Genomic DNA, 21,358 nt, shown 5'->3' with positions numbered 1-21,358 from the left:
CACCGGTCCTTGCCTTGCCCAATTTTAGTCTTCCCTTCACTATAGAAATTGATGTCTCATCACAAGGAATTGGAGCGGTGTTGTCTCAACAAGGACACCCTATCGCATATTTCAGCAAGAAGCTCAATAGTAGACTGCGGGTGGCTTCGGCTTATGTGCAAGAACTCTATGCCATTACCCAAGCTGTTGCTAAATGGTGCCATTACTTGTTGGGGCGCCGATTCTTCATCAAGACAGACCACCAAGGCTTGCAGGAGCTTATGAATAAAGTGGTGTTAACCCCGGATCAATAGTTTTATCTCACCAAGTTATTGGGATATAACTTTGAGGTAGTATTTCGTTCGGACAAGACTAGTCATGCTACTGATGCGCTATTGCGACATGATGAGGATGTTGACGTTACAAGCTTTCAAGCATTTTCAACGTTGCAATCATCGTTGTTACCTTCCCTCTTGCATGCCACCATAGAGGATCAAGAGACCCAACTCCTTATTAGTCAATTCAAGGAGGGAACTCTGCCTCTTGACTTTCATTTTCAGGAAGGATTGTTGGTGTACAAAGGTAGAGTCTGGGTTCCTGATTTTGACGGCCTGCAGTCTCAATTACTTAAGGAGTTCCATAATACACCCATGGTGGGACACACCGGAGAGCTTAAGATGTTTAAGCCATGGAGCAGCGCTTTCTTTTGGCTTGGCCTACGAAGGGATATTCACAAGTTTATTCAAGAATGTACAATTTGTCAATCAACAAAATATAGTACTTCTAAACTACAAGGGCTGCTCCACCCATTACCTGTTCCGATGGGACCATGGATAGAACTCTCCATGAATTTTATTGTGCAACTTCCAAAATCTTCAGGATATTCCGCAATCATGGTGGTGGTGGATCGTTTTAGTGAGATGGCCCACTTTGAGGCCCTGCGTACTGGATTTACCGCTTCTTCGGTGGCTAAGATTTTCATTGCTTTGGTGGTTAAGCTTCATGGGTTTCCTTCAATCATAGTTTCAGATCGTGATCCCTTATTTCTCAGTAGGTTCTGGTGTAGCTTATTCAAATTTAGTGGTACACAGCTGCACTATAGTACAGGCTATCATCCTCAAAGCGATGGGCAAACCGAAGTTACTAACCGCTCATTGGAACAATATCTTCGTGTCTTCACACACTCACAACCCCAACTCTGGGCCTCATTTTTACCTTAGGTGGAGTTTTGCTACAATATCTCCTTCCACACGGCCATTCAAATGACCCCTCATGAGGCTCTACATGGATTTCCCATGAATTTACCCCCTGGCTACATTCCTGGATCTTCCCCAGTTCTGGAAGTAGATTAATTTCTGCGCACAAGGGAGATTCTCAATGATGAACTGGGTTTTTACCTGCATTAGGCATGAATCCGCTTGAAAAATCAAGCAAACAAGCACCGTTGTGATATGGAGTTTAAGGAAGGAGACTGGATTTTGCTCAAATTAAAACCATACCGACAAATCTCCTTGTTCTATAGTAACACCCGAAGCTGGGGCGGAGATTTTTTTGCCCATATCGGGTCCAGCGACGAGTAGGTAAGCTCGCATACCGGTTGGAGCTGCCCGCCGGTAGCACCATTCACCCGGTGTTTCATGTTTCAATGCTGAAGGAGTTTCATGGTGAGCCACCAACCACATCCCTTGTGCTGGCGACAGCGCCTGCAACCTTCCAACTGCTGCCTTCAGCAATTATTGCGAAACACATGGTGATGAGAGAAGGCAAATCAATTAAACAAGTGCTGGTGGATTGGGAGGGAACACCTAGAGAAGAGACAACTTGGGTAGTAGATAGAGAAGACTTATAGAGGTTATTTTCAGATCTTGACCTTGAGGACAAGGTCGAGGACAAGGTTATTGTTGGAGACGGAATAATTATTGCAAGCACTAACCTGAATCCAAATCCAATTCAACAATCCAATCCAAGTTAAGGTTCTGAAGTTTCAAATGAAGGAGTAATGGAGAAAGGCGTAATTAAGAGTGGAAGAGAGAGAAAGGCCCCTGTTTGGGCTAAGGACTACCATATAGAAAAATGAGGGTGAGAGTACACTAGGAATGTAGGAGGAGGGTTAGTTACAATTCAGTGGAATATAGGAGAAGTGGGGGGAATAGAGTTGGATAAGAAGAGAATCAGTTTATGTTGTGAATTTCAATCCTAACACCGTAATTTCTTTTTCAATTATAACACATTAAAATTATTAACTTATACAAAAAATATTTTTGAAACACATTCAAAATCATAAATCTAAAATTTAAATTTAAACATTAAAAAACAATTGTAACGCATCTAAAATTATGAAGTGATACACAAAATATTTTTAAAACACATTCAAAATCATAAATAAAAAATTTAAACTCTTGCAGTGGCCTTAATTGCAGATATAACAGTGTTGACAATTTGATGATTGTGATTCTTTAAGTTGTTCTTCTACCTAAACTATTCTCCAATGCAAATTAAGATGTTGTACATGGCATGCAAAATCAACGTGATTGAATAACTAAACAGATACATACGGTTAAGTATGAATCACTTTCTCTTAAACACATCCAAAATACCTAAGGTCTACTTTCGACGAAGAAGGATTAGCGAAGCTAATGAGGACTAACGCGACGAGGAGTAGGACAAAACAAGATTGCGGACTGAGCGGCGAGGAGGAAGGTGGTGCCAAGGACGAGCGAGGCGGACGACAGCGTTGCAGAGGAACGGCGAAGCGGAAGAATGGCGCTGGAGATGACGCGGCGGCGCTGAGGAGGACGGCGGCATGGACGAATAATCATACGGACAAATTAAAATCTTCAATTTTACTAAATTTATATTTTTGGAAGTGTATTTAAATGATAATCTATTAATAATTAAAAATAATAAAATTAAAACAGAAATTTTAAATTTTAAATTTTAGTTTTATTTAGTTTGTATTTTAGATGTGTAGTCAATTTTTAAAAAAAATTACTAAATTTATTTAAATGTGTTTGTTTTACTCTTTTTTAATTATTATAATAAAAAGCTGAATATTATACAATTTTTAAAGGATATTTAATTGAATTATTTTAATTTTATGTTGTTTGTGCCAAATCAAATTTCATACTAAATGCTGTTTTAATATGGACAATTTATAATTTTTTTGCCTATAGAATGTTAATCAATTGGATGACACAAGCGATGCTATTTTATCCCGATGCTATTTTGTCCCGTGTGTGCGGAGAATATAAAAATTTCTAACAAGTCTAGTAAAAAGAATTTTGATTTGATTGTTACAAAAGGTTTTTATTACTTGAGAATGTTCCTTATAAGGCAACAAAAATAATGTATTTAGAAAGAAGAGTAAATAATCAAAATAAAATATTTGGCTTCTAAAATGATTGAAATATAATTTTTGTAGTTTAGATACGAAAATAATTTTTTTTTTAAAATTATTTAAATTGTGGGAGAGGTCCCACAGTTTCAAAATATACATAAATCTCAAAATATACCTAAATCGCTGATGAAATTTTGCAATTTACGTTAATAACAAATTTGGCTAAAAACTACGGTAGAAATTTCACAGCTTTTGTGTGAACGAGAAATAAGTATAAATTGTAGAAAGAGTCTAGCAGTTTATACTTACACCAAGTTCCACTATATATAATTAACTCAAATTTAGAAGTTATTTTCCATCATTTGAATATATTATTTGTTGCATTGAAAATATCTATTTAAGTTTATGATTGGCTTCGATTCTTTTTTCATCAAGTATTAATGGATTTATAAACATTCAATAACATGAATTTGGGTGTCTGAACTCTAATCTCATTGTATTTATTACAATGCAGGAAGGTGATTATAAGATGATATATATTGATAGAGCATTTAAAATGGTCATTGCACCTTTTTTTTTTCTTTCTATGCTTGGAGATTATGATGATAATGATGTTAATACTATTTGAAATAGAGAGGTTGTGATGGATTATTTTGGATTTAGATGCTCTCGAAGAATTAAAGTAAGGTATTTTGTATATAAAGGATCAAATTATCTTCTTGTGAATATCAGCAAATGTAGCATCAAAGTTTTTCCTCTTATAAGTATATAAATATTTATTCCACATTTGAACCTAAAATGTTCTCAAGCCATGATAGGCAATTCTGGAAGGAAAAAAAAAAAAAAGAGACAAATGTATTTTATAGTTTTTGGGTTTGGGGTGAGATAACTGAAGGATTATGTGTGAATTATGACTTGTGAGTTAATACTTAATATTCATGAAGTTTTTTTCTACTCCAATATTATGATAGATTCATTGACATAGAAATTTACTTCAAAGGGTGATCATCATCACCGTTAACATGATATAGAGAAGTTAATCAATCAAGTTCACGTTTATAAGTCATAAAATTTTGTCACAATGAATGCATACATGCCACATCATCACTCACCAGTCATCATGATTTATATGCAAACTTTTCAAAAGAATACAAACATTCTCATTTTTCTATAGTTTCATGCTATGCTCTTAACTAACTCCTCTCTCTGTATATTTATATGCTTCTATTATTAATTTATTATATTGCCATCAAAGAGGAAAGGTATGTCTCTCATCTCTTCCACATCAAAATTTGTTCATGTAAAAGAGTTAGTTAGAGTGTACTTATTCACATAGAAATCGTGGAACTCCTACCACAGTTTCTAGTCAAATTCGTTATCAATGTAAATCGCGGGACTCTATTAACGATTTATGTGTATTTTAAAATTGTGGACTCCTCCTATGGTTTACATAATTTTGTAGAAAGTTATATTTTTGTATCCAAACTGCAAAAGTTATATTTTCGTAATTTTAGAATCTAAATATTTTATTTAAGTAATTTGTCCAAAGAATATCAAGGAACATAAGGAGCCTCTTGTGAGATCGAATAATAATGAACAAGTATAGACAAGGGTGAGTAGTTATCCAAAAATAATCTATATGGGACATTAGTTATACAATTTGGTGTACCGTGACACACATAATTAGATTAAGAGAAATATCTTTCAGGATTTATCTTATTGAAATATTTTTTGATTTGTCATTGTCTTAATGTAATGTATGTTGAGAATAATATGTTCAATAATCTCATTCATATTTTAATACATAATGATAGAACTAGCTAGGGACAACCATAAGACTAGGTTAGACCTAGCAAAATTATGCCATAAGCCAAACTTAAACCTTGTCACTTTAGAAAATGGTCGCTGGGACAAGTCGAAAGGATGCTATGTTTTAAACTTAGAACAAAAGTAAAATATTTGTCGGTGATTGCGAGAGTTGAGGATGCTTGATAATTATGCTTCTAACTTAAGTAGATGTGCTAAATATTATTCAAGGGACACTCAATAGGATGAAAAGTCATAATTGTTATGTTTCTATGGAACCACTATTTCTAATTGCATTAGAAGAATTGCCAAATCATAATTAAAAGTCATTGATTGAATTAAGCCAATATTTCACAGGCTTGTGTTCACGAACTTTTTCAACTGAAAATCTTCTTGCTAGGAGCAAAAAACATCCCATTAATCATGTGAAAGTTAGAGAGAATTTTTTCGCTTAGTTTTTTAAATGTTATGGAGTTTCTAGCAATTCACTACTAGCAATCTAGCATATGAAGAGCTAGGTAATCTTATATGCTAAAAATTATATTGCTAAACATTAATTACCATGATTACAAGCTGTAAAAAACATGTATGTATTTTATTTTAATGGGTTGATATGTATATATATTTTTTATATATTATATAAATTCATTGCCTTTGAGTTTTACAATAAAATATATATAAAATTAGAACTATGTTACGTGTATTTTTCAATAGTTGTTTTGTACTGTTAAGTGTTTCCGATATTTATTTAACAGAAAAAGAAAATTCAAAAGATGGTGCGCAAAGATTTCTTGTGGATGTTGTTTATGTAGACTTGGAGAATTTTTGAGAAACTGGATTACGAATTTGTCTTCTTATTAGCATGTACCCCTATTAGCTAGACACCAACATGTTTGCAAACAAGTTTGACTAATAAGACGTAAACAAATTAATTACTATATGTATTGAGAATGACTGAATGACAGCTTCAATATTACAAATGAGACTGGTCCAATATACGAATGATTAAAAGGCTAGGTGTGGAAATTAATAACGGGTGTGTACTAAATTATGAGTGTATGAAAATATTAATTAGTATAATTGAAGATGCTATGCACTTAATTTAATCAGGGAAAGTGTAATTGAAATTTCTGTCTTAAATTCGGAGAGTATAATTGAAGATGCGTACGTATTAATTAGTATAGGTTTGTTTCAACAAGTCATTAACAATGTTCTGTTAAAAGGATTCTATTAAAATATTATCAACAGAAACTTTTGATAGAATATATAACTTAATTTTTTGTAAATATAATTAAAAAATGAGATATTTTTATTATTGATTTTTAGTGACTTCAGATCAAATACATAAATGATTTGTCAAATTTATACATCATTTGCTACTTAAAAAAAATTATATTTTTTGTTGTTTTTATCTCTTTTAAAATATTTGAAGAGTATTTTAATTATTAATAATTAGTATTTGTATAATTTAAATATTTATAATTATACACTTATCACATGTTTGGGCTATTTTGAAAACGCAAGAGGGAAAAGAAGAAAATAAGTTTATCAAATTACCAAGAAAAGAAGGCTAATTTTTCTGTATATTGAAAAAATTTGGGTGTAATACTCAATTATTGGATTTTACGATATTTTTTAAAATTGTGGGAACAATACAATACGTCTCTTGGATTGACAATACGCCTCTCTTGTATTGTATATTTTATATTTTAAATTAAAATATACAATACAAGGGAGGCGTATTGTCAATCCAAGAGGGCGTATTGTACTGTTCCCACAATTTTAAAAAACACCGTAAAATCTAATGATTGAGTATTACACCAAGATTAAACTAATATGTAAAAAAATAAATGAGAAAAGAACGCCAAAACAACTTGTTCTGTGTCAGAGGTGTATTTGTTATAGTTTGTGTAAATAGTTTTACAGTTTACATGTTTACAATCATTCAAATTTTTCTGTATGCAGACACATTATGACACACTTTAATGTAATTGTATCAAAAATTGGTGTGGACCAAAATTAGCTTGCCCTACAATTTCTGTACAATAGTGCCAAAAATTATTGTTTCCTTAATTCTTAAATTGCAAACGGAATGATTGATCATCTTGTGAAAAACACAAGCCCTTGTCTTAACTAAAACGTACTATTAAAACCGTCATCAAAGATAAAGAGAGAGAAAAAGAATACTGTTTAGCAGTTTTTTTTTTATAAATTAAAATTGAGACTCAAACTCTCTATTTCTAAATAAGTACGAAAAGATTATGCAATTTAAACTATAACTCGTTGGTATATTATTTAGCAATTTAGATCACGAGATTTAGATGATTATTATTTAAATTAAATATTTTTTTAAATTTTTGACTATTTATTTGAAGGATAAAGTGTCTTATAATAATTTAAAAATATTTAATTAATATTCAACCATTAAAATAATTATTTTGAATCGTTTTTATAAATAATGACTTGATAATACGTTAAGAGTCACTTAAACTAATAACAGAGACCATTTAAACCAATTACTTAAAGATGATTAGAAATTGATTAAAATTTTTAAATTGTAAAACATATTTTATTCTTTGAATAAATAGTTAGAAATCGATAACGATATTTACTTTATAAAAAAAATATAGATAGACAATGAAAATACTAAACAACGTAAATAATAGATATATTAATATTGAATGTTCATTTCACTAGGTGTGCAAATAGTTATTCTAATATTAAAATTTAGGTGAATAATTTAAAAGTATAATATATTTTAATTTAATTAGTAATTGTTCAAAAAAAATTATTAGTTACCTAATATAAGCCTTATTTTATTATTTACTTATTGTCAAACTTTAGATAAATAAATAAATAATAAATTTACAAGTAGCAAAATTCAACCCGTCCTGTACGGGGCAAAGAAGTAAGGAAATGAGAGAAAAAATTGTACAAAACTTTGTAGGCAGCACCACGCCGTTGCATCAGTTGCAGTGTTTTGCGTGTATTGTATTGACTGTGCAGATAAAAAAAAGATGTGTTAAGTTACTAGTTACTAGTTAGAAAAGGAAAGAAAAGAATTGTTGGAGTGTCACTTTCTACATATACTCTCTACTTAGTTACCACCACTCTCTCTCTCCTCCCATTCAATTATTTATTTTTAATTTTTTGTTTATTTATATTAATTAATATATATTATTATGAACCACCACCACACATCTTTCTTCTCTCTCTTCATTCCCCTTATTATTAGTCCTTATTGGAAGGATGTCTGTTTTGTGAACCTCATCATAAAAAAAAAAGGGCCTTAGCTTAGCTTGTTGTTTCTTTTTATTCCATTAATAATACTTAGCCTTTAAATTTGTTTTCTAATACTTAGATATATGTATTTTGTTGATATCCCCCACTTATAATAATTAATATTCCATTATTATTCTCTATATATGTAGCTTTTGTGTTTGTTCGTTCTTTCTTTCTTTCTCTTATATATATACCCTCCTCAATAATCAATAACAGTAGAGAGAATAATATATAAACACCATCCACTAGCAGCAGCAGGAGCAGCAGATCGAAAGAATTGAATTGAATTGTTGTTTATTGTCCCTTAAATAAATTGATATATAGATATAAAAGTAGTATAGTGAGTGAGGAAAAGAAAGAAAGAATGGGTGAGAATGTGATTCCTGATCTATCACTGCAGATAAGCCTGCCAAAGAGTGCTCCACCATCAATATGCAATAATGAAGAAGAAGGAGATTGTGGAGGGTTTGATATATGGAGAAGTAGCACTACTACTAGTGATGGTGCTGAAAAATCACACAGTGATGGTTCCATTTCAATCCCTACTACTCTTCTTCATCATCATAAGAACATGGAGACACAACTCTCTTTAGCAGCACCTACAACCCCAACCCCTTCTGAAGCTGAAAGCCCTTGGAACAAATCATCATCATCATCAGAGCAAGTAGTAATTAGGCCTATCAATGGAATCCCTCTTTACAACAACAACAACACTCCTTCTTCGCCACTTTCAAGGTTTAATAATGCTATAACTATGGAGAGTCTAAGAACCCTTAATCACCATCACTTATTTGGGGTTATTGGGGGTGCTAACAACAACACTGACTTCACAAACGGGTTTGTGATGAGGTCTAGAATGTTCCCATCATCAACAACAACAACAACAAGGATGATGATTCATAGCAGCAAGAGGAACATGAGGGCTCCAAGAATGCGCTGGACTACCTCCCTCCATGCCCGATTTGTTCACGCTGTTCAACTCCTTGGCGGCCATGAAAGTATGTTACTCTCAAACCTCCTCTTTAATTTCTCCTTCCATCAAACCCTTACTTACCTTCTCGATTCAATAATAGGAGCTACTCCAAAGTCAGTTCTGGAACTCATGGATGTCAAAGATCTAACACTCGCTCATGTCAAGAGTCACTTGCAGGTACATACATCTTTATTAATATTAATTATTCTTTTTTCTCATACGAACACTTATCAAAAGAAGCTGTCTAGTGAGTAACTCGCTAATTCATTTAACTAATTGTCGAATTTTGTTTTATACATGTAATAATTCATTAATCAGTAAAACTTCAAATCATAACATATTAGTCTTTAGCCTATTAATTTGGGAATACCGGAAAAAGGGGCAGAGACTTCTAAGTATGCGGCACAAGAGCCGAGACATGCAGCAAATGAATGAAAGGGATGAACAGTTGAATCTCTTGTTTGAATTAGGGAACAGGACAACTTCTACTTTTTTATCAAAGAGAAAAAAAAAGAAACATAAAAAGTAGCCATCATTTCTCAATAATACAACCCAATTATATTACTTACCTGCTATGCACTATGCTTGCTTTCTTGTTACTTGTTAGTTGTTACTACTACTACTATTATTATTATTATTATTATTAAAAGATAAAATCAAACAAATTCCCAGGAAACTAAATAAATAATCCCAGAAACGAACTTATTTATTTACTTTTAATCTTTTTTAAATACTCATTGATATTATTGTTTATTGTTTCAATTCCCCCTATGTGTACTAATCTTTTTTTGTCTTATTTTGGCTTCTGCAGATGTATAGAACTGTTAAGAATACTGACAAGCCAGCAGCTTCCTCAGGTAAAAAAATAAAATAAAATAAAAAATTTTCATAATTTTATTATCATCATAACCTAATAAGCTAATAACACAACAATATATAATTAATTGAGTCCTTGATCTCCGGTCCAAATTTGAGTTTCTTCATTGCACTTTATTTAATTCATCTGAAGAAGATTCCCTAGCTCACTACTTTATGACTCGGACCCTATTCATTCATATTCATTTGAACCATTAAATAAAATAAATAATAATGTTCTGTCTTTAAAAGTTTATGCTAACAATGCAAGTATAGTAGTATTCCTCAATGTTTGTTTCAATGATTTGTGTAGTAATACTAAATATGGTGTTATATATGAAGCATCAGATGGAGATGAAGATTTCATGTCCCTAGCATCACCCATTAGTCAAAATAAGAACTTTTTACCAAATCAAAGAGGGCCCCCAAATAATAATAATGCATCTCTAGATCAAGATTTGGGATACAACACCACTACTGCTACTACTTGCAGCAATAAAAATCTATGGGGTAATTCTTCTTCCAGGTAATTAATTAATTAATTGATGTGATTCATTTCTTTCAATATTATTATTGCATTGGTGTCAGTGTCGGTTATTATATCTTACAATATCTGCATGCTACATGGTATTGGATCCACTAGCTATATATGCCCCATATATGTATAATAATGCTATATTATAATAATTGATGCATGCATGGTTGAGTATAATAATTAAGTAGGGGAAAATCAGAACCCCAATTCACCCTTTTTCTGAAGGGAAAAAAAATTAAAAAAATAAAGTACTAGTTTTTCTCTGACAACTTTTGCTTTTCCTTTCTTTTCTCCACTTCTTCGCTGCTTTATTTCTGATGATAAAAATGGCCATGCATCATTTCGGATGATACTTCTTTTTGGTACACATTTTCAGCTTCTTTAAATGTGGTAGAAAGTGAAGGTTTTCTGAAACTAGATACATTTTTTTATTCTTGTTATATAGTTGCAATTAAATATACAACTTTTGACAATCTATGTATATATATATTAGTACTTTCTTCAGATTAACATTCTACTTTTAGATGAATAATGTTCCATTTTCATGTTGATTTCTTTGTTTTTAACCTTTTTTGGCCACTTATAATTGTAAGTCTTAAATGGACTTGCTTGCCTTGAGTTTTGTTCAATAACTAACACTCTTGAAAGTATTCAATTTAAGGGCTTTCAAATCCATTTTTGATGTAATGTCACACTTTTGGTATTCTAGCTTTATCATGGGATTAATGCTCTTGGTACAAGTTTCTAACTCAAAGATTTATGTGGGTCAACTAATAGGACAAAATGGGGTACACACACCTTGGGTTGCAAAATCCAACTATGATTAACAATAACCATAAGAACAACATTTCTACATAGAAAAGGAAAAGCCAGCAAAAACAATTTCTAGTGGAAATTGAAGTTGCAAATAATGCACAGTGCTGCAAAAATTAGATCACCATTATATTATGAAAAAGTTTAGAGACTAACTACAATATAAACTAATTAAGTTAATTTTTTTATTTTAAAATTTAAAAAATTAAAATAATAATTTTTTTTATAATAGACCTATTATAGGGTAATATATATGTGACAAAATAATAATGCCCACTAAAACACATGCATATGTACCTTGTCAGATTATGTTACAAGCTATCCCAGTTTTGGAAATAATAATTAGACAACCAAACTAATTAACCTTATTAATATATATACTCATTGGTATGTATTATGTATGTTAATTAGATAACTTTTTTATATTTGATTGGTAATTTGCACAAATAGTATATAATAATTTTAGTTTAAAATGTTGATAATTTTTTAAAATAAATTATATCTTTTATTTAAATAGAAAAATCAAGAATAAAAAATAAAGTTAGAAAAGAAAATAACTTGCATCATAGTAATTGTCTAAGAAACGTTGTTCATACTTAATATAAATAATGGCATGCCATTTTGCTTACTGAAGACATAAAACTGTATACATGGGTGACTGTGAAATCATATAATATTTGATAAAACAAGATATGATGACAATATAATTACTACACTTTTTAGGTTGCTCTTGTAAATCCTAGCCTAGCTACAACTAACATACTAGTAATAATGCTAGTCCATAATAATTGAGTTGGATGGACTCAGATCAGCTTTGACTAAGTGGGGAAATTTCTTCGGTTCTCTAAATTTGTACTGCATAAAACGTTCTTTCAAAGTCAGAAGACAGGTAGTAACCTTGAATGTAGTGTTTTTGTTTGGTACACAATTTATTTATTCAAACAAGACTATCACTTACTACAGATTTAAATTCACTTACCTCAATGGGGAGAGGCCTTTTCTATTATATATAATACTTTTTTTTGTTGAAATATAGAAATTACCAAGACCCAACAATACAAATGCAGGATATATATTGTGGAAATATATAGATGTTTTAAAATGTAGCACCATAATTAATTAGACTGTTGGTTTTTTAAAATGTAACTCAATATATAGTATATTTTTTTACCTTGACAAATAAAAAAAATGGTTGTAATTTTAATTTATAGATAACAGAATTAAAGGTCCGTAATTCGTTACTTTTTTTCTTAAATTTTTTTTTGGTGACTTTTTTTTTCTTAAATTAAAAACTTTAATTGACTCTCTCTCATGTATTCTTTGTAGTTAAAATTATATTATTATTATCTATTCAATTATTTTGGTTTTGTTTACAAGAGTAGACAGGTGAATAAGAAAAGAATATATATATATATATATATATATATATATATATATATATAATTTTAAAAAATGTTGTTAAAATTAAAATAATATTTTTTTATATTTTTATATTATAATAATTAACAATATTTACACATAATTATTATAGTCATCATAATTCATAAATATAGTAATATTATAATTCAATATATATATATATATATATATATATATATAACTTATTTAATATATATTGAAAAGTTTTAAAATTAATTACCTTTATTTTCTGAATAGATATGTTATAAACAATGACAAATCTAAAAAAAATTTAACAATAATAACAAATTATATTTAATATGACAAGAAAATAATTTTTATAATAATTTAATATAACGATAAATCAAATTTAATAATATAATAAAATAAATATATAATTATTATATACTACTCAAAAAAAATTTAAATTCTAGTGAAAATACTTGCTCCCATATATGAATTCGTCTGCGCTTATAAGTACTTAGTGAAAAAAAAATCCACAAGTAAATAAATAAATAAAATATATACAAAAACCTTAATAATGATAAAAATGTTACCTAGAATAACAAGAAAACGAAGGACATAATTATTTTGTTAACAATGCATTCATTTTAGCCGCATTACAACTCTTCTGATTAAGCCAATAAAATTCAAAAGATTATGAAATTTCCTAAAATTTATAGACAACCTAAGTTGATTATTTATATGTACTATATATGTATATTGAAAGAAAAGCATGGTATATATGGTAGGTAGAAATGGTAGCTCCTCACAGTTTCTTCTCTTCATGAGACAAGCATATAGCTAAAGCTAAAGTGAGATCATCTTTTGTTTCACTTATATTCCAAAGTTTCTTTATTTTGTTTTTCTTTGAAGTTTATTGTTTTAAACCATTAAGATAGCTTTAATTAATAGGACAATATAAGAACGAAAAGTAATAGGACAATATAAGAATGAAAATCTTTGAACATCTAATCGGAATTGATCATGATTCATGAGTCTCTTAAATTACATAAGATGTTACTGATTCTACTTTTGGCATAGGTCAAGTGGTTAAGATATAGACAGGTTGGTTTCAAATCATGGTAACAACTCTGATATAGAATAAAAAAAACCCAAAAAAAAGAAGAAGAAAAGGAAAAAAGAGTTTACTTCTCATCGATCTATCTTTGTACTAATTAACCTTGGTCTTGGATCCATCTTACTCTAATAAGTAGTGTTTGAAGTTGTTTTATAGAAAACAAAATCCAGAAATAATGAATACATAACTTTATTTAGTAGTTGAGATAATTATATAAAGATAGTATTTTTTTTAATTTGTTGTAAATACAGAACATTAGACAAAAAACTTCACAATTTTATCTTTGTTCTTGCTGTCTGATCATTGTTTTTCTATTGTAATGATAGATAATTTTGAATTTTCAAATATCATCATGAAATTGAGTTTTATGTACTTACTTTTTTCTTTATACATGAAATTAATAGGCAACTTATTCAATATAATATAAATTGCACATCTAAGCAAATAATAGAATAGCGATATTATGTGTATACTATAAATTAATTATTATATTAATTATTTAAATAGAATCTATTAAAAATAAATTAAATAATATATTTTATAAATATATACTGATTATTTTTTTATATAATCAAATGATTTATATGATTTTTTTTATTCCTCCTTATAAGAAAATGCTATTTTGATAACTCTTTCTAACAACTATTTAAACAACTTTTTAAAATATGCTTCTTTCCTCATGTTTGTTTAAGTAGTTGTCAGAGTTTTTTATGAAGCATTTCCCTTCTTATAAGGAGAGTCATCAGAATCATGATCAAGCCAATTGAGCATTATGTCTGCCGGATTCTTGGTTTTCCACCCTACTCTATATATAGTGATTTATTTATATTTTACTCCCTAGGGTGCATTTCCAAATTATAAAAAAAATATCCCTTAATATCCTTATTATGCTTCCCTAATTACATAAAGATTAGGTAGCTAGCTTCGAATATATACACACACATAAGCAAAAGCTTTTCAAGAAAAATTAGTGAAGGAATAATAGGCAAATGAAATGAAACCAGTCATTATTGTGAAATGTGATCAGAAGAGTGATTCTTGATGTTTCAATTTCAGTTAATGAAAAATTTAAACTTATTTAAAAGTTAATTGTACATATGTGAAATGATTCATAATATTATTGTAACCCGGAAAAAAATATCGTATAAATTCAGAAAAATTATTACGATATTATATTTTTCAAAGGTTTAAATTCATAAAAAAATATATAAATAATTATATCACTAACATTATATTTCTTTAAGTAAGTTTTTTTTTTTGGAATTTGCTTAAATTTTTTATATAAATTTTTTAAATTTATTTTATAGTAAATTCTTTTTCTTTTACTGTAAACTCTAAACTTTTTTGTCATACAAATTCTAATTAATTATCATAAAATTATTTCGATATATCTTTAGCTAGTAATTTGTCCAAAAGAAAATATATAACAAAGATTACATGGTCCATAATAATCACTACTGTTCTGCATATGTAGAAGAACAAAAATTTATAATTAAAGATATTGCAAGTGAAAAACAACTAATAACATTAATTAGCAGGTACACATAGTGGAAATTAAAATTTTTATTAAGTTAAATTCCAATATATATATATATATATATATATATATATATATATATATATAATATAAATAATATATCACAACTACTCTCTTAATAAATAATAAATATAAATAAAATATTTATCTAATTAATATTGACCAATTGTTAATGTTCTATGTATATAGGTGTGGACAGATAGTTGATCCACTTAGGGGTTGCCAGGATTTTGGCCTGAAACTATGTTCCCTGTAATTTATTACAAAACTAACATATTAATGATATATAAACTTTAATATGAAAACTCAGAGTTGTTAAATAAGTTGATAAATTTGACTCAATTATTATTTAACGACTCTTAACTATTAATTTTACATAAAATTTACTGAAACTGAATTTTTATCGAAATTCAAACCTAAACATTATAGTACTGTAAGTAGTAGTTGGCATTGGGATAGGAACCCTTGATTGTTTATTCAGAATTGTGCACTGGATGGATTGATTTTTGTCTAACATGTATTTTTTTAAATTAAAATAAAACGAAATTAAGAGTTAAGAATCGATAAATGCTTTCCTGTACCAAAAAAAAAAGTCAAATAAAAAAAAGACTTTTTATTAACGGGATTTAGTTAATTCCTTGCTGTTTGTATTCCTTTATATGACACCCTCCTTATTGGAAAAACCCCATGATTAGTTACCAATCATGTTAAACAAACAAGCTAAGGTACTTAACGTAAAGTATTTGTAAAAAAAGAATGTGATCATGAAGTATAAAAAGGACTAAGGAATACAAGGTAAAATTTTTTAACGAATATATATGTCCTTACATATTCCAAAAGGTCTTAACCTAGTAACCATTCTTTCTCCCTGAGACATTAAGAATTATATATATATATATATATATATATATTCCAACGTAGAACTTTTAAGCATTTAATTAAACAAAGGCTAGGGGTTTATTAACAGCTAATTAAATGAAATTAAAAGATAATGAAAAAGTTATATATATGATGAATGAAACAGAAGAGAAAAAAGTACAATTAAGTCTCCACCACAACCTGGAAATTGCATTTTGTGTATCATGTTTTATATATATGTATACTTAATGACTTGATAATTCACCTGTTTTAGCACTTCCTTTCCAGTGTTTAACTTTGAACAACTAGACACTGGCCTCATATAGAGGAAATTACATTGAATATTCTGATGTTATATATTTGGGGATATTATTATTATACGTCATATCTTGTTATTTATGAAGATATATACATTTTTTTATGTTTGTGATAATTAATACTCAAGATTCCTATAATTTAAAAATATAATGTGACATTATATTTTTTTAAAGGGGTCAATATAATTAAGCCTGACAAATACAAAAAAAATTATAAAATATTGACTAATTTGCTGTTCAATTATTTGTATATGACAGTAAGCTCATTTTCTTCCTATGGTTTCAGTTATGATTAATTACTGATCTAATTGATATATATGAATAGCAAAATTAAATGATTTATTTAACTACTTCAATTCATTCATTTACATGTTTTTGTCCCTTTAAATCATGAATGGCAGTAGAGAAGCATGGATACAAGCCAACGAGCGTAGTCCAGAAACCCTATCATCTCAACACATTATGGGGAAGCTCTCCGAGGTGAGTTGTGACCTAATTTGTTGAAAAAATTAATGGAAATTAAACCATGTTCTAAATTTGATTATGGCATTGATAATTGCATATTACTTTAAATTTGTGCAGGGAAGCAACCATATACAATCAAGAAGCTTCAAGGATCAAAATAATTTAGATTGTCAGAATAATCCAAGCTTGGAATTCACCTTAGGGAGATGATCAAATTCACAATGCAACAGAACGAAGAACATGTCTAGTTAATTTTAGTTTGGTATACATCATGATTCATGGATTGCTTCTAAAGAATATATACAGATTAATGCACAGCTATATATATATATATAATTAGGTACTATATATATAAAATTAATTAATATAAAAATAGTTAGTATGCTTTTCTCAAGGCGAATATGTCAGTTTCCACAAATCTAAAGCAACTATATGTATATTCTTTTTGAGCTAAAAAGCTTATTTAGGTGGTGATAGTCATTACATATAAATCTTATAGACTTAAAAAGTAAAAGCTAATGAATTGAAGAAAAGAAAGGAAGAAGAATCAGATGTATTATAAGGCTTATGTCTTTTTTCTTTCCCTCTCCTTTTTCCTAGGTTCCTAAGGATATTTTTGTCCATATATTACTTTATTTTGTGGCTCATGTTGTGATTAGTGTGTGAAAGCTTTGATAGTAGTTGTTATCTGTCTATCACTAATATGCATCAAAAGTTAATTAAAAAGCAGTGATGGGTGTGAAAGATTTGGAGAATATATTATTAAGATTTCATTCATATGAAAAAAATCCAACTTTTTTGTAAAATTATTCATGCAAAAAGCTTTGATTGATGTTGTGATTGTGGGTTGCATTATTATGCCCCACTTATTGGAACTAACCCTACTTTTGGTTGATATGATGCCTAATCCGATGACTTGAATGTAATAATGATATTCTTGATGGGCCAAAAAGAAAATAAATAAATAAATCATCACTTTGTAACAGCTGTAACCTTAAGTGAAGCATATTCAACTGCTATGTATGCATGGAAACCATACATTAGAAAAAGGTTTCTGTTATAGACTTACAGGGATAGATAGTAATGAGAATATAGAAGATTGGAAATGGAGACTCTACAATCCATTCTCATTTCTTATATAATAATAGAAAGATGAAAAAAGTGGTCAATTTTACGGCTAACATTCAACGTAAATTTAGCAAAAGTTTATTTTTAGAAATAAAAACACCCGAAATTCAATTAAAAAAATATTCAAAATTTAAATTTAGCAACAGTTTATTTTTATTGAATTTATTTAGTAATTTAGTCTTCATCTCCATTTTAAAATTCCTCACATAGAGATCTTTAAAATCTCTATTCCCATCCCATATTTATTTTTGTCTCATTTCCATCCATATCTTCAGGTATTTCTACAGATACTTATGCTTAATTACATATCTGTACTATTATTCCTAAACATAAATATGGTCTAATTAATTAGCACATCCATTTATTTCATCCACCCAAATGAAAAAAAAAAAAAAAGAGGGCCTTTCTGAAGATTATTACATTATCCTTACGTTTGTTTAATGATGATAGTTGATGATACAAAGGCCTAATAATTGCCGATAAAACTGATGAATAAATTAAGACAATGATGATGATAGTTAGACTGTCCATGAAAGAAATGGGCATTTAAGAGAAAGTATTGGGCCAGTTATAAGATAAGCTAATTCGGTTAATTTTTTTTAATCTTATTTTTAAAATTTGAAAAATAAAAAGATTATTTTTGTGTATGTTCTATATTCGAGTGGTACAATTTTAACCTACAAACTATTTTTATACGCACTCCCGAGCTCTCTTTCGCGGTTTCTCCTCTCGTCCACAATACCTTTGGCGTATGCTTCTTTTCGCGTCATCGAACCGCCGTTGTATTTCCGTTGTATTTCCGTTACGTTACCCTCATCACGCAAATTGGCTCTCGCTCGGCGTAGCCCAGCCAACCACTGTAGTTCTCTCCTTGTATTGTGCAGTCCTGCCTAACGTTGCAGCTCTCTCCATCGCAGGGACAATTTCAAATATATATATTTTGTGAGGGTAAATGTCTCCATTACAATTTAGAATTTTCTTAAGTAGGACATAATAATAATATTTATTTGTTTTTGTTAAATTATTAAATTTGACTCTACAATAATTTGTTATTCACCTTTTGGTACTTAATAGTCAATTTAAAAATTTTATATAAGATATTCGTCATAATAATCAATTCTCAAATTTAAATGAGATTGTTGTCCTTTTTTATAAATTAACTTGAAAGAGTACTATTTATCTTCTTTTAAAATTAGCTTTAATTTTTTCATAACAACTATATTAATTAAAAGGACTTTTTTTAGCTATGAATATCAATAAGAATTAGCTTCTAATTATTAGGAAGTGAATTTTCAAATAATTATTTAATGATATATATAGAAAGAAAAATTTTGATTGTATACTATTAGAAAAAAGATTATTTAATTTTTTTAAGATATAAAACCTAAAGAAATAAAATTCTAAATAGTATTTTACAATAACAAAATATAATTGATGGTAATCAGTGGCTAAGAGAATGAGGGGTTGAATCTTAGCCCTTTTTTTTTTCAAGTTATGCTTGTTATCTAGTAGAATGCCTTGAGGAGATATTTTTGCTTTTTGTCTCGTATCCAGCTAAGAAACTTTTTCTTTTTGTCTCGTAACCAGGTAAGAGATATTTTTCAATTTTGTCTCCTATGCATCAGAAACAGAAATGGAGTAGAAGAGAGAGAAAATCACACCAAGATGTATCCTGGTTCAGCTGCTAAGTGCAATGCAGCCTACATCCAGTCTCCATCACAACAATGATGAAATTTCACTATAATCATCTTTGATTACAGACACCAATTCTCCCTAGGAACTACCCTTCCTATCCGGGACAAGTCCAGTATCTAACCCCAATCCTGAACTCGACTTGGTCACCTACCAAGCTTTCAACTGCTAAGTGCTAACCTAACTTGCAAGGGAATTCCCACAAAATCATGAAACACAACACAGATGTACAAAGGACCTCTAGAACATCTATGATTTTTTCTTTTAATTTTGTATACTCTGCCTTTTTTCGCTCCATGGCTTTTTCATACAAACCTCACCGTCTGCCTTTTTCCATGAGACTCAAGACAGACAAAACTAAACAGAAAAATACAACATGAAATACATTGAAAGAGAAGAACTTCTGTTAGTTTGGGTAGCTATGAGAACTCTGTGCTTTACACTTTCTCTCCTTGCCTCAAACCCTGGCTGTTCTCCCTTATTTATAGAAGGGGAAGCCTCCAAGATTAAAACTGTTGAACCGAGCTAATCTTCTTCTTCTTCAAACTAAAACCGGTTCGGCCAGAGAGAGAGGATAGAAAATCAAATGTAAAATCCAGCATGCAATTACCTCTGTGTCATCCATTCTCACCAAGATACATCAATCCGGGCCTTCCATCTTGACTTGCTCCCCAAGAAGGATTCCTAGCCCTTGATGATGACAGCTCCATCTGCTCTAACTTCTGCCTCTTCCTCCACGTAGCTACAGTAGCTACCTCCTGTGGTGGTTGATCAAAAGTAGAGACGAGCCATGATTTCAAGAGATCTTCTTCCTCTGACCAAAATGGATCTCTTCCATTTTCGAGTATGGAGAGTTTGAGACTTCCTCACCACTTCTTACCAAAAGTGGCAAAGATCTCAGCCACACCATATTGTAGATCTCCTTTTTCCTAAAGCCATCATCACAACGGCTTCATGCTTGTGCCTAGCTCCATCTTCCTTCTTCTGATAGCTTGTTTTTGCTTCCATCTTTCCTGATGGATGTGACTGAAATTGAAGAGAGCGAAGAGAGAGTAGAAGGAGAAGCATTCAATGGAATTGAATGAGAATATTAAAATGAATTAGTTTCTACTTCCCTTTTGCTGAGTAGTGTGTAACATTAATAATGCCAATCAAATCAATTTCTCTTTCTCTTTCATGTTTCCAATACTATTAATGCAAGTTGAATAAATTTAAAATTCATCAAAGAGTGAAAGTGGATAACCGAACTAAACAAGCAAAGCTTCTTCCCTTTTTCTTTCCAATTCGGACCAAATATTGTTG

General features: G+C 29.7%; 1 protein-coding gene across 4 annotated transcripts; it reads left to right on the top strand.

Annotated features, from left to right (window-relative positions):
- The first annotated feature begins 8,314 nt into the window (after window positions 1-8,314).
- Window positions 8,315-17,798, top strand: LOC112802394 (uncharacterized). 4 transcript variants are annotated; one of them, XM_025845588.3, is made up of 6 exons: window positions 8,315-9,402; window positions 9,478-9,554; window positions 10,189-10,234; window positions 10,575-10,758; window positions 17,173-17,251; window positions 17,354-17,798. In XM_025845588.3, exons 1-6 carry the CDS (start codon window positions 8,769-8,771, stop codon window positions 17,444-17,446), a joined length of 1,113 nt encoding a protein of 370 aa, XP_025701373.1. In that variant the 5' UTR covers window positions 8,315-8,768; the 3' UTR covers window positions 17,447-17,798. The 4 variants fall into 4 exon arrangements, with proteins under 4 accessions (XP_025701373.1, XP_025701374.1, XP_025701375.1 ...); XM_025845589.3 differs by having other exon boundaries at window positions 8,378-9,402; window positions 10,581-10,758; XM_025845590.3 differs by having other exon boundaries at window positions 8,383-9,402; window positions 10,575-10,742.
- Window positions 17,799-21,358: the final 3,560 nt, after the last annotated feature.

The sequence above is a fragment of the Arachis hypogaea genome, chromosome 5 (genome assembly GCF_003086295.3).
Source record: "Arachis hypogaea cultivar Tifrunner chromosome 5, arahy.Tifrunner.gnm2.J5K5, whole genome shotgun sequence".
NCBI lineage: Eukaryota > Viridiplantae > Streptophyta > Magnoliopsida > Fabales > Fabaceae > Arachis > Arachis hypogaea.
The sequence above is the reverse complement of the archived record's forward strand: the minus strand, read 5'-3'. Positions and strand labels throughout refer to the sequence as shown.

Excerpts from the sequence above, each read along its gene's own strand:
- LOC112802394 (XM_025845588.3), top strand. The coding sequence starts at position 8,769 with ATGGGTGAGAATGTGATTCCTGATCTATCACTGCAGATAAGCCTGCCA. Across the intron at positions 10,235-10,574 it reads CAAGCCAGCAGCTTCCTCAG|CATCAGATGGAGATGAAGAT; the intron begins GTAAAAAAATAA and ends TTATATATGAAG. Across the intron at positions 10,759-17,172 it reads TGGGGTAATTCTTCTTCCAG|TAGAGAAGCATGGATACAAG; the intron begins GTAATTAATTAA and ends CATGAATGGCAG.